Source organism: Engystomops pustulosus, chromosome 1 (genome assembly GCF_040894005.1).
Source record: "Engystomops pustulosus chromosome 1, aEngPut4.maternal, whole genome shotgun sequence".
Taxonomy (NCBI): Eukaryota; Metazoa; Chordata; class Amphibia; order Anura; family Leptodactylidae; genus Engystomops; species Engystomops pustulosus.
The window spans coordinates 69,961,703-69,974,988 of record NC_092411.1 but is presented as its reverse complement, the minus strand read 5'-3'; the positions used below and the strand labels follow the sequence as shown (position 1 = coordinate 69,974,988).

Sequence of the window (13,286 nt, the reverse complement as noted above, 5' to 3'; positions counted from 1 at the left end):
GTTGAGCCATATCATAAAAGTGGCTAAAGAAATAATTATGGGGGAAAGACCCACAAAGCAGCTGGGATTTGCTGTGGGTCAATTCACAAACAAACCTGCCGATACATCAGCCACTCGCTCAAGTAAAGGAAAATCTGTCCCTCTGGATAAGCACCACAGGATAACTTTGTAAAGAATTCTACATCTCACCAAACCCGTAATGTCCCGAGTCAGCATAGAACCAAGTCCCTGAAAGAGAAAAGAGAAGATCACCGGATATTAACGCCTGGGCGAGCGGCGGTTACGAGCCAGCCACTCATCCGCCTCTGCAGGAGTAGAGAAGAAGATCGACCGGTCACCATCTATGACTCGAAGTCTAGCTGGATAGGCCATGGAGTAAACGATATTCCTTTCTCTCAGCTTCCGCTTGACTTGCACAAAGGACGCTCTCTGTCGCTGCAATTCTGGAGAGAAGTCAGGAAATATCGAGACTGAAGTATTCTCGAACCGAAGCTCTCCTGCTCGTCTAGCGTACTGCAAAGTAGTGTCCCGATCCTTACAATTCAGCATTCGGGCTAAAAGAGGCCGTGGTGGGGCACCAGGTGGTGGAGCTTTAGCAGGTACTCTATGAGCACGTTCCACTGCATATGCCGAGGAGTATGGGGCATCCGGGAGGAGCTCCCTGAGCCATCGCTCCACAAATTCAGCTGGTCTTTGACCTTCAGCCCTCTCAGGGAGGCCCACAATGCGCAGATTATTACGTCAGGACCTGTTCTCCAGGTCATCGGCCTTTTGGCGCCAGAACTCAACCTTGCGCGACAGTTCTCTAAGATTATCAGGGACATCTGCGGTTCTGTCGTCCAGGTCAGAAATGCGGGTTTCAGCATGGGACACCCTCTCTCGAAGGCTTTGGAGATCCTGACGGAGCAGACCAACATCTACCCTCACTTCATCAATCTTAGTGGTCAGAGAGGTTTTGGTTTCCAGTATCGCTGTCAGGAGTTGTTGTGACACTTCCTTCAGAGTAGGGGCTTCATCTGAAGGGGTCTCAGAAGAGGAGGCTGATGCAGGAGATGCTGCTGCAGAAGATCGGTCGGAGTGGGACCCTGCACGAGCGCCATGCTGATTGGAGCCACGGGCAAATTCTTTCAGCTTATCCGCAGCAGACGATGCCTTAGAGGGACCCATACTACGTTTGGGAGTGTTACCACCCTTTTTTCTCAAATGGTACGGAATTTTGTAAAAATCCAGGGGGACACAAGATAGATTGCAGGATAATGGCGAGTAGCTGAGGAGGTGCTGTCGCTCACATTAATGAATAATCACACGCCCTCTGGTGCATGGAGGTAGTAAATTACAGACAAGCCGTTCGCCAGCACAACTGACCTGATGTTGGAGTATCAGAGTGTGGTATTCAGCTGCCAGCAGGGGAACCAGGCAAAGGGTGCACACAATGGGGAGGAACACCACAGCAATCCGTCCTGATGGATGCGTAACGGACGCCGGGAGGATGACCCTATGCCTGGAAGAGCAGTATACAGACTTAGCCCCTTAACAGAAGATATAGTAGAGTCCAGGAACAATAACTCTTGGTCCAGGGGCCCTTGCTGACCGTGGTCCTGGGTACCAAATAGTGGGATCCACAGTGTAGTCCCTGGGGAAGGCTCCTGATCAGCTCCCCAGATGCAGAGCCCTAAGGTCGGTCAGCAGATTTACTTGAGGCCGGGGCTTCTGAGGCCCAGTAGGCCTCACTGAACTTGTGGGCTTCAGAGCCTGCAGGGTGCTGGGATCGGGCTGCAGAGGCTCCCACAGAGATCTGGTGGTCAGATGGGGCTGCAGGCAAAGCTGGGCTGTTGTAGGAGCCAGCGGTGAGTCTCCGACTTCCGGTCCGGGTGAGGGTGCTCATGCGCCGGGTGCCGCCGCTAGGCGAGGCCGGGGCTTCTGAGGCCTAGTAGGCCTCACTGAACTTGTGGGCCTCAGAGCCTGCTGGGTGCTGGGAACGTGCTGCAGAGGCTCCCACAGGGATCCGGAGGCCAGATGGGGCTTCAGGCAGGGCTGGGCTAGTGTAGGAGCCAGCGGTGAGCCTCCGACTTCCGGTCCGGGTGAGGGCGCACGTGAGCCGGGAGCCGCCACCAGGCGAGGCCGGGGATACGGGCCACAGGTAGGCCGCAGCTAGGGAAGGCCCCCCCACAGTCACAGAAGCCCACCTTATGCTCCGGTGGGGCAGCGATGGGGAGCGGCAGCCACAGGCCTTGTTATTAAGCCAGAAGGCCTCTGGCAGTGGATGAGGCCCGGGAGTCCGTGGGGGCCACTCGGCAGCAAAGTGCCCCGGACACAGGCACTTGTATGGGACCCTATAAGCCCCCTGGAGATAGAGGTCACTTTCTCTGGGGTGTCAGACCCCCTTTAAGGGCAGGATGGCTGGGGATACTTTACTGGGCCGAGGAGCTTGCACACAGTGCGTCCATCTCCTACGGCAGTTGGCCACGCCCCCTGTTTTGTTTTTTTTTATGGCTGTTTAGCGTAATTAGAGCCAAAAAAAAGTCCTTTATACTCTTTTTGCAAAGTTCGCCACAACAGAGTTTTACATAAAAATCCAGATGTGGACATCTGAAAAAGTCTCAAAAAACCCAAGTTTCAGACTTATGATAAATGTTCCCCCAAAGTGTACTTAACCTGCTCTAGTGTTGTGGTGATCTTCGGTTCCTCTTGATGTAATCTATGTGAATCTCTTACTGATTATACAGCACCATGGAATTAATGGTGCTCTATAAATAAATAAAAAATAATTCCTGGCTGGGACAGAGGTGTCACCTGCCACGGGACCCAATGCAAATATATCAGTTGCCCTAGCAGGCCTTGGTGACACCACAAAAGTGCTCAGGAACCACTGTCTGCCCAAACACTGGAACAGGAAGCTGAAGCATGGCGAGTAAGCTATATTTTTTCTGCTTCCTTTCTCCCCAGTCCACAAGGCATTTTCCCGAATTTTTTGAAAATCCCTTTTAATCAATTTTCTTTAACATATTTACTCTGATTATTGATCATGCATACAATATAATGTAAACCACAAAGCTCTTCATAATGCTGCACCTCCATACCTATCTTCTCTCATCTCAGTCTATAGTCCAACACATGCTCTTTGATCTGCTAGTGATCTTAGATTAATCTCTTCCTTAATTCAAACTTCCACCGCACGTCTCCCTGGAATGCCCTACCCCGGGCTATCAGACTAATAACCAACCCCCAAACTTCAAACTTCTCTTAAAACTCCTTTATTTAGACAGGCCTATCACACTCGCTAACTGCATGCAACTATAACTGTTTATTAACCAATTCTGGGTACCCCCCATATCTGTTATGTGGAAAATGCTTCTCTGCAGTCTCCCTGACTATGGACTTTGTATACAAGATGGCGGCTAATGGCTGGTAGAAGCAGCATCATTTTTTTATTTATTAAATTATTTTTATTCCATCCCCTTATAAAAATGGCTGGACCATTAATACAAGCTCTTTTACCTCTTGTGTCACCCCCTCATTCTCATAGACTGTAAGCTCTTGTGAGCAGGGCCCTCACGTCTGTTGTTTCACATGACTGTTGTTACTCTGTAATCTCTTATTTTATTTGTATGTTCCCCAGAATCTGTAAAGCGCTACCGAATTTGATTGTGCTATATAATTAAAGATTATTATTATTAATGTAATACTTCTATATTGCTGTATATTGGGATTTATTACAACCCTTCCTCCAGGTTTGAATGATTACGAGCCTGGATGCCTTTGATAGACTGCCATAGGAACTGATAGCTGTCTCCCTATGACACTCAATCAGTGGTTTACAGGTAATATCGTAGGCACAACTGACTGTGTAAAATGCTATGTGTGACCGCAGCCTCAAACTGCAACGCAATTTGTTTTGATTTGGTTTAGGTACAATTTACCAGGTGAAAAGCATTAACTGAACAGGGGAATTACCTTTATTTAACACGTCTCCCCTTTAAAATCAAATTCATCTGTTCATTTATTGTCTAAAGGGTGCAGTCACTTGTGACAATTGCATTATTTTTAGAAAAACAATGCAAATGAGAGGGAGAGGGGTTTGTCATGGTCTTATATGCATTTCCAGTGAATTGGCACCCAGTGTTTTTCATTGTTTGCATGCAAAACGTGTGTTGCTCATTATCAATCGTATGCATTTCAGTTCAAATTCCTATGTGATCGGACCAAGCCCCTCCCCGATCCGGCTGGATGCTAAACGCAACTCAACAGGAACGTGTAAATGCAGCATAAGCATAACAAAGCAATAACATTGTCAGATAGAAGAATAGAAATTAGGGCCTGCTCACAAGAGTTTACAGTCTATGACCTCTCTCTTAACCCCTCCCCTCTACTTTATCACTAAAATCTTATGACTTCATGCAAAACGAACCCTGCAAACCATTTTCTATTTCTACAGACACAGATACTGGCTAGTGACTGGCTCATGCAGCTTTACACATGCACATACATACATATATATATATATATATATGAAAAGAAAGTCCAGGCAGCACATGGCAATCAAGCAGCTGTGGAGCTGGGTTCAGGCTCCTCCATAAATAAACATCAGGAAATAAGCACCACTCCAAACATTCAAATTGAGAAAAAAGTGCTCCTGTTTATTTCATGTGTAGCAGTAGCGACGTTGCGGCTACAATTGAGCCTTTCGCCTTGGCAGAACGGCAAAAAAGGCACAATAACAGTGCTAAAAAGAAAGAAAAAAAAGTATAAGTATACCGAGTATAAGCCGACCCAAGAATAAGCTGAGGTACCTAATTTTAACAAAAAAAATCTGGGAAAACCTACTGAGTGCAAGTCGAGGGTGGGAAATGCATTGGTCATAGCCTCCAGTCAGTAATAATAGTGTGGAAAAAGAGAGTATGCTCACCCACTGGGCTGTTTTCACCGTCTCAACAGGGAAAAATAGCTTGATCCGGTCCCAAATAAGAGGAAGAGCAGAAAAAAAAAAAAAAACCTTTGGCATCGGCTAAGCTAAAATATGTTGCAAATGCTTTTATTCAAAGGTCCATAAAATTGTGGGGAAAACACATAAAAAATTTACAAATATATAACAGAGGGCCACAATATTTAATACACAGGGATCAGTATACAAAAGAGTAGGCCACAGTATACAATATAGTGTACAAGTATACAAAATATAATACACGGAGCACAGTATATAAAAGAGGGGGAAACCGTGTATAAAAGAGGGGGGGGGGCAGTATATAGTAAAAGGGGGTACAATATATAATGAGAGGGGGACATAGTGTATAAAAGAGGGGACACAGTATATAGTAAGAGGGGCACTGTATATAATAGGAGGGGGACACAGTATGTAATAGAAAGGGGGCACAATAAATATATATTAGGGGGAGCATAGTATTTAACAAAGGGGACATAGTATACAGTATATCTAATAGAGAGACCTAGCATACATCTAATAAAGGGGGCTCAGTATATATCTATATTTATAACAGGGGGCACAGTATGAATTTAAAGGAGGGACTGTGTGTATTAATTATTTATTGGGGTTCTGTATACATGCAAAGGAGAAGGATATATACATATGTAAATTCATTTGAGATATATATATATATATATATATACTTTATATATATACTTTACTTTTTAAGATCCCTTAGGTCTTTCGATGTGGACCGTAGGATGTTGATGTCCTTTTACGAGTCTGTAATTGGGAGTGTTTTATTTTATGCGGTGGTGTGCTGGGGAAACAATGCACGCCCGTTACATAACACACTAATTGGTCAACGTAGTACATTTAGTGAACGGTTTCTGCATATTAAATGTAGAATGAATCGTTTTAAAAACTCTTTCATACACTATTGCACTAGTTAACTAGTAATTAATATCATTTTTAACCAAGGTGCTCTCTTTCTTTTTACCGTCTTTTAATTTTTCTTTTACCTATCTGTGGATGTATTTAATTGTTCGTAATTTATGTATGCTAGTATCTTGATTGTTTGTAAATGTATAATTTGTGATCATGAATGGAGGTGTTGTTGCTGTCGTTGTGACAAAATCAATTTCCCCTATGGGGACAATAAAGCATTCTAATATATAGATAGATAGATAGATAGATAGAGAGAGAGATCCTTGTGCTGTGTTTCTGTATGAAGCTTGCTTCTAGCACTTTGTTTATATACTGAGCTCCATTCTGATGCTGTATGTATGCTCTTATCTTTGTTCTGGTGAAGTATATATGTAAATCGCTATTAGAATAATTCATAAAAAGGAACAATATTATAATTTAAAAAACATTACACATTTTAATTAAAGGGGCACACTGCATTAGAACTAATTTGGGGGAAGCAATGTTTAAAGGAAATCTACCATTTGATTTGATGCATTATGAACCAAACATTCCTTGAGAATACTGTAGCTACACTGATACAAGAGCATATCTTGGTTAATCCCTGTGCTGAGTGGTTTTGCTGATAAAACAATTATAAAATTATGATAATGATGCTGGTTCTCCTAGTACATTAGTTATTCACTGCATGAGAGGATGATGTAATCCCTGGTTTGTGCCTGAAGGCAGAATAATCAATTGCTGCACCATCCCCCAGCTGCTGTGTATGAGTGATCCAGCTCAGAATGATTAGTCATGCTTGACTAACCTCTATTTGTAATTACAAGCTCCATGTGTATGTGTTTATGTCAGCCAGCCTGACCCAGCTTTTCCAAGGTCCCGAATGTTATAATTGTATATTTTTAGCAAAAAATAATCAGTTATAATTTTCAGCAAAACCACTCAGCTCAGGGATTACTCAAGATATGATCCTGCATCAATGTAGCTACAGCATTCTCATGGTATGTTTGCTTCATAATGCATCAAATCAAATGGTAGATTTCTTATAAGTTACTTAATAATAATAATCTTTATTTATATAGCGCCATCAAATTACGTAGCGCTTTACAAATCATAGGGGACATATACAAATATAATATTACATTACACAGAAAAATAGGAACAATAGGAGTGAGGGCCCTGCTCAGAAGAGCTTACAGACTATGAGGATGATGGGGTGACACAAGAGGTTGTAAAATGGTCCAGCCAATCTTTATAAGGGAACAATATAAAATAATTTAATAAATATTTTAATAAATAAAAATTCTGCTGCTTGAACCAGCCATCAGCCGACATCTTATTTAATGGGTCCAAGGTGAAAAAGAGTGCAGGGAAGCCTGGAGCTTGGTATATATCTGCTGTTTGCAGATAACAGACGGGAGATAGGGCACAGGATGGATTAGTAAAGGGAGAGTTGAAGTTTCATGCAGTTAGCGATTGTGATAGGCTTGCCTAAAGAGATGGGTTTTAAGAGCACGTTTTAAGCTTTGGAGGGTGGGTATTAGTCTGAGAGTCCGGGGAAGGGCATTCCAGAGAGTTGGAGCAACTCGGGAGAAGTCCTGGAGACGTGCATGAGAGGTTCGAATTAAGGTAGAGGTTAATCTAATAACACTGGCAGATCGAAAAGCAGGGGAAGTTCAATAGACTGAGATGAGAGAAGAGAGATACGGAGGTGCAGCATTATTCAGAGCTGGAGGCATGCGTTTAGAGTTTGGTCTGAAAGACGAGCCTGGCTGCTGCATTAAGAATAGATTGTAGAGGACAGAGTTTTGTGAGTGGAAGATCGATTAGTAGGGAGTTACAGTAGTCTAGTCGACAGTGAATAAGCGCAACAATTAGCATTTTAGAGGTTTCCATTGTCAGAAATGGGCGGATTCTGGTGATGTTTCTGAGATGCATACGGCAAGAGTGAGCAAGAGATTAAATATGTGGTGAAAAGGAGAGGTCAGAGTCCAGCACAACCCCAAGACAGCGGGCCTGCTGCCATCGGTGCTATAGTGATCCCACAGACAGAGAGGTCAGGGTTAGGTAAGTTAATAGATGGTGGAAAGAGTCCAGTCTTAGGCTACACTCACACAATGTATTCCCGCCGTACCGTAGTACGGCGGGCATACATCTGCGCTGCGGAGAGGAGCAGGGGATGAGCGCTGCTCACCCCAGCCGCTCTCCATAGGAAGATACAGCGCACGTCGCCTATCACAGGAGCTTTTCCCGGGCTACGGAGCAGTACGGTGCCGCACCGTACCGCTCCCGTACAGGGCCGTGAGCCCATAGAAGTGTATGGGGGACGTATATTGGCCGTATAAACGTCCCCCATACATGTGTGTAAATGTAGCCTTAGAAAGATTGGGGCAGATTTATCAAGCTGTCTGAAAGTCAGAATATTTCTAGTTGCCCATGGCAACCAATCACAGCTCAGCTTTCATTTTACCAGTGCTCATGCATATTTTAAGTGGGAGCTGTGATTGGTTGCCATGGGCAACTAAAAATATTCTGACTTTCAGACAGCTTGATAAATCTGCCCCATTAAGTTTCAAGAAGAGAGAGGACATGACGTTAGTGACAGCAGAGAGACCGTCACTGGTATTCTGGATTAAGGCAGGGGTGATGTTACGTGCAGAAGTATACAGCTGGGTGTCATCAGCATAAAGATGATACTGGAAACCAAATCTGCTGTTGGTTTGTCCAATGCGGGCAGTATAGAGGGAGAAGAGAAGAGGACCTAGGACTGAGCCTTGAGGAACCCTGACAATAAGATGAGAAATATCCAGAAAAGGAGAAACTGAAAGTGGGGTCAGAGAGATAGGAAGAAAACCAAGAGAGTGCAGGGTGCTTTAGGCCAATAGAGCGAAGTATCCTGAGGAGGAGCTGGTGGTCCACAGTATCGAATGTTGCCGATAGATCAAGAAGAATGAGGAGCGAATAGTCACCTTTGGATTTAGCAGTGAGGAGATCATTGGAGACTTTAAAAAAAGTTTCAGTGGAATACACAGGGCGGAAACCAGATTGTAGTGGGTCAAGGAGCGAGTTAGCTAAGAGATATCGGGTTAGTCGAGAATAGACCAGGCCTTCCAGGAGTTTGGAGATGAAAGGGAGGTTAGAAATCGGTCTGTAGTTAGTAGCATTGGATGGGTCCAGTGAAGGTTTCTTTAGCAAAGGGGTCACAGCCGCATGCTTGAAAGAAGAGGGGACGACACCAGAAGAGAGAGAGAGAGGTTGAAGATTTTAGTGAGGTGAGAACTTAGTGGTATAGTGCGGCATACACTATAATTCATAAATGCATGTCTTTAATGGGAATCTGATTATATTTCATTAAACTGGGGGGTGGGGTGGGGGCAGGTTTTTTTTTTTAGATTCACCCTGTACAGCATAGTACCTAGAAACTACCCTGTTAATATTTGAGGTTGGGTTAGGGTTATAAGTTAGCTTATACCTGGATTTTTTTTTTTTTTTAATCAAATCTTTTTTATTGATTTTTTAAACATTTTTTACAGAAACAAAAAGCCCCTTATACATGGATTTTATTGATTTCACACAGGGTGTTCTACTAATTAGAACCAGAAGTACTTGTTTGGCCAGAATAAAGGGAACCAGTTTCCTTATTTGACTTCGCAGAAAATAGAATGTCTGATCTATGTAAAATCCATAGCTCTTGGATACCCTCTACTGGACAAATATTGAAGCTCTCCCCCTCCTCATATCGGCTGTAGATTTGTTTCTTGTAGAGGTGATGTACCCTGAAGTGGACAGCACTCAATGGGGCAGATCAGATTTACTTACCCAGTCCCGTTGCGATCCCGCGGTGGGTTGTCCGCCGAGGTTCACTAAAATTGTGCGACCGAGTTCATTCCTGTGTCACTGCCACGCCCCCCCCCCCCCTTTGATTTCTGTTGCGTGCAAGCCGGCGCCGATACGCAAAAATCTGAGGTCAATTCAGCACAAAACAGAAATATTCAGGTTGTTCGGACCCTTAGGCCGCGGTCACACGTACCGCTAGACGTCCGTTCATAACGCGACGCTAGCGCACAGGGGGAGGTCCTCGGCCCCAACGCACATGCGTTTCCAGAGAAACGCATGCGATCGGCTTAACAATCGCATGCGTTTCCCTGGAAACGCATGTGCGTTCGGGCCGAGGACCTCCCCCTGTGCGCTAGCGTTGCGTTATGACGGACGCCTAGCGGTACGTGTGACCGCGGCCTTAGTAAATGAGCCCCACTGTATCAGGTGTTGATCAGGTCATTAAAACCAAGCAGGATAAAACAGCGACACTTGCTGGTAGATCCAGGCACCATGCCTGTGGTAATCTTCCTTCTAAAATCAACTTTTAAAATAAAGCTAATGAGCCTGTGGGTTGACCCTAGCCCACCTGTGATCTGGCTTTACAGACAGCCAAAAGGACCTACAAGTTTCAACACATGGCCTTATAGCCATAGAACAATTGTATATATATGCTGCTGCAGCAACAGTAGGACAACCATTTCATTTGCTATATGTATCAGGAGCACTGCTTTTTAATATCCCAATGTCTATATGTAGAGCATTACATCATATACTGTTGCTGCAGCATTTAATCTTTTTTTCCATATAAAAACAAATAGTTTTATTAGTTAACCCCTCAAGGACGCAGGGTTTTTTTTGCTCATTTCTCGCTCTCCACCTTCAAAAATCCTAACTTTTTAATTTTTACGTGTACAGACCTGTTTGAGGGCTTATTTTGTGCGTAACAAATTTTACTTTCCTGTAATGTTATTTATTTGAACATGCCGTGTACTGCAAAGCTGGGGCTCAGTTTTTACGACTTTGACTGTGCGCTCCAAATAACACCTCTCCTTTATTCTTTGGTTCAGTGCGATCGCGGTGATACCAAATTTATATAGGTTTTATTGCGTTTTAATACATTTTCAAAAATTAAACGAATGTGTACAAAAAAGAAAAATAACATTTGCCATCTTCTGACGATAATAACTTTTTCATACTTTGGTGTATGGAGCCGTGTGATATGTCATTTTTTGCTAAATGAGCCAACGTTTTCATTGCTACCATTTTGACGACTGTGCAACATTTTGATAATTTTTTATGTGATGTAAAAAGGTGTAAAAGTCGCATTTCGGACATTTGGGTAACATTTCCCGTCTCGGAGGTCACCGCCGGCCATAACCGTTTTTATATTTTTATAGATCGGGTATTTTGGGACGCTGCGATACCTAATGTGTTTGTGATTTTTACTGTTTATTACGTTTTATATCAGTTCTAGGGAAAGGGTGGGGGGTTATAATGTCAAGTTCACTGGACTTTTCTCCAGTTTTTCAGTACATTGCGTGGTATATTAAATGGTCCACTAAAAAGTACAATGTGTAACAAGCCCTAACACTTCTCTGTAAACGTAAAGATAAAAGTTATCGCTTTTAGAACGTGGGGAATAAAAGAACAACAAGCAAAAGGGTCTGTAAGGGTTAACAAAAACTTAGTTGTGTAAACGTGTCCCAATACTAGAGCAGGCCGCTATTGTGTACTTCAGCACAACGCGTCCATTTTGAGCCGCACACAATAAAGGTAACGTGTGACCTGCCAGCGTGCGGCTATCGCGAGACTTACTCCCCCTCAGTCACCGGATTCCCCAGACAACACAACCGACGTGACCTTCTCAAGATGGCGTGAAGCTTACGACACGTCCCCGCCCACTACCGCCCCCCCGGCGTCATTTCCTACGGGGGAGGGACCTCATGTCACGTGGCCTCCAACTGCCTTCTTCTTGAAACCCAACAAAATAAGAATAATTATGGAATATAACAAATTCGTCTCAGCGGCATCTACTGGAGACCGTGGAGAAGCCAGGAGGGAGCGACCAGGCAGCCACAGCGGGGCCCGCGCTGAGAGGGGCGGGAGAGAAGGCCTCGGTCTGCGCGGGTCACGTGGTCCTTAACAGTGGTGTTTCCCCGGTAAAGATGGCGGCTGTGAGGTAGAAAGCGGCGGCTCGGAGTAACAGCAGCAGTTTCTTGTTGACACAGCAACAGAGTATCGACGTCTCCTAGAGCAGGATCGTCAGTGTGTGGAGAAGGCGGGTACATGAGGCTCTAGGGCGGGGAAGGATACACCAGGAAACTGCACGGCTTGTTTTAAGGACTGGTAAAGGGTCCGCGGAGGCCCCCACAGGCCTGAGGTAAACGAGCACTTTACCGTCTTTTATACCGCACCTAAAGCTTGTGTGTGTGAATAGCGTCTTCACTGACTGCTCTACTACCGCGCCTACACGCAGCGGCCTCCCGCAGCCTCAGCGCACGGACACGCAGCGACTTGTCACAGCGTCCGCTTACCTCTGCCCCGGGACTAGCGCCCTGCCGACCGGTGCACGGCACCTGCCCGGGGCTGTCCTCTGGCGAAGCAGCTCTACGGGGCCGGTGCCTCTCCAGTGGGCTCCGCCGCCTGCTCCCGGCCATTGCCGCTGAGGGCTGGACGCTTCCCGGTACCGTTCCCCTTCATCGCTGAACATTGGATTAGTCATCCTGGCCCAACCCGGAAGTTTATATTGTGAACACGTGGTGCTGTTCTAGCGCTGACCTCTGCTCAGCGTGCCCGCCTCGTGTGTGCCCCCTGCAGCTTGTCATGGGCTCATTCATTCCTAGTGTGCCCCCAGATCAGCGGGTACCACGTGCCCTGGCTACGGTAATCATGTGTGGGAGCCTGCACTGTGCCCTTTCCATGGGGTAATGAATGACCCGATGACAAATCGTGGGCACTGTCTTTGTGCTGTGGACATTGACCTTACAGTCACTGTGATCAGTAGATTTGTATCACTATTCTGGTCAACAAGTATTTAAAAATGTCCAGCCTGAAGCCATACTACAAGTATGCCATAACGCCCATACATGTAGCAGTACTATGTTCCCATAGGCTACAGGTGGTATTTGTTATCCCCATGCAGCGTGTTCTCATTCTGCAGTGTCCCTTGAAATCTGCTTTTCCTTTTTGCTATGTTTCTTCAAGGTTTTTTTTTTTCTAAGGGTTTGTTGGAGTCTGTTTGTTGTGTTGCCAGTCTGCTTCAGTTTTGCTCAAGGGCAGATCCCTAGGAGAATTATTGACATGATGCATAAAGGATCAGAGTTTGCTACTATTTACAATTAGCATTTCTTGGGCAGGTAAATGAAGCGTATACAAAATATATCTGCACTTTATTTAAAAAAAAATTTATTTTTTTTATTTTAGATGATGGATCCTGGGCAGGATTTGTTGCTTGCTGCTCTGAGTGAGAGTGGCATCAGCCCCAATGACCTTTTTGATGGTGATTCCTTGGATATAGGTATCATTGCTCCAGGACCGATCCCTCTCAGTCAGCAAGTAAGTTGTTTAAACCAGGAGACCTAGTTGGTTATGGGACTTGTGAAAAACGCTTAAAATTTGT

General features: G+C 44.8%; 2 protein-coding genes across 3 annotated transcripts in view; one reads left to right on the top strand and one right to left on the bottom strand.

Annotated features, from left to right (window-relative positions):
- Window positions 1-12,348, bottom strand: part of KMT5A (lysine methyltransferase 5A) — a 36,225-nt gene extending 23,877 nt beyond the window's left edge. The window contains exon 1 of the mRNA XM_072144303.1: window positions 12,202-12,348. The gene's annotated coding sequence lies outside the window, so the exon portion shown is untranslated. The remainder of the gene's footprint in view (window positions 1-12,201) is intronic.
- SBNO1 (strawberry notch homolog 1) overlaps window positions 11,502-13,286 on the top strand; it is a 28,123-nt gene continuing 26,338 nt past the window's right edge. For both annotated transcript variants that reach the window (XM_072144300.1, XM_072144299.1), the window contains exons 1-2: window positions 11,502-12,047; window positions 13,091-13,222. In XM_072144300.1, coding sequence (XP_072000401.1) covers window positions 13,091-13,222 — 132 coding nt within the window. In that variant the 5' untranslated portion in view covers window positions 11,502-12,047. The remainder of the gene's footprint in view (window positions 12,048-13,090; window positions 13,223-13,286) is intronic.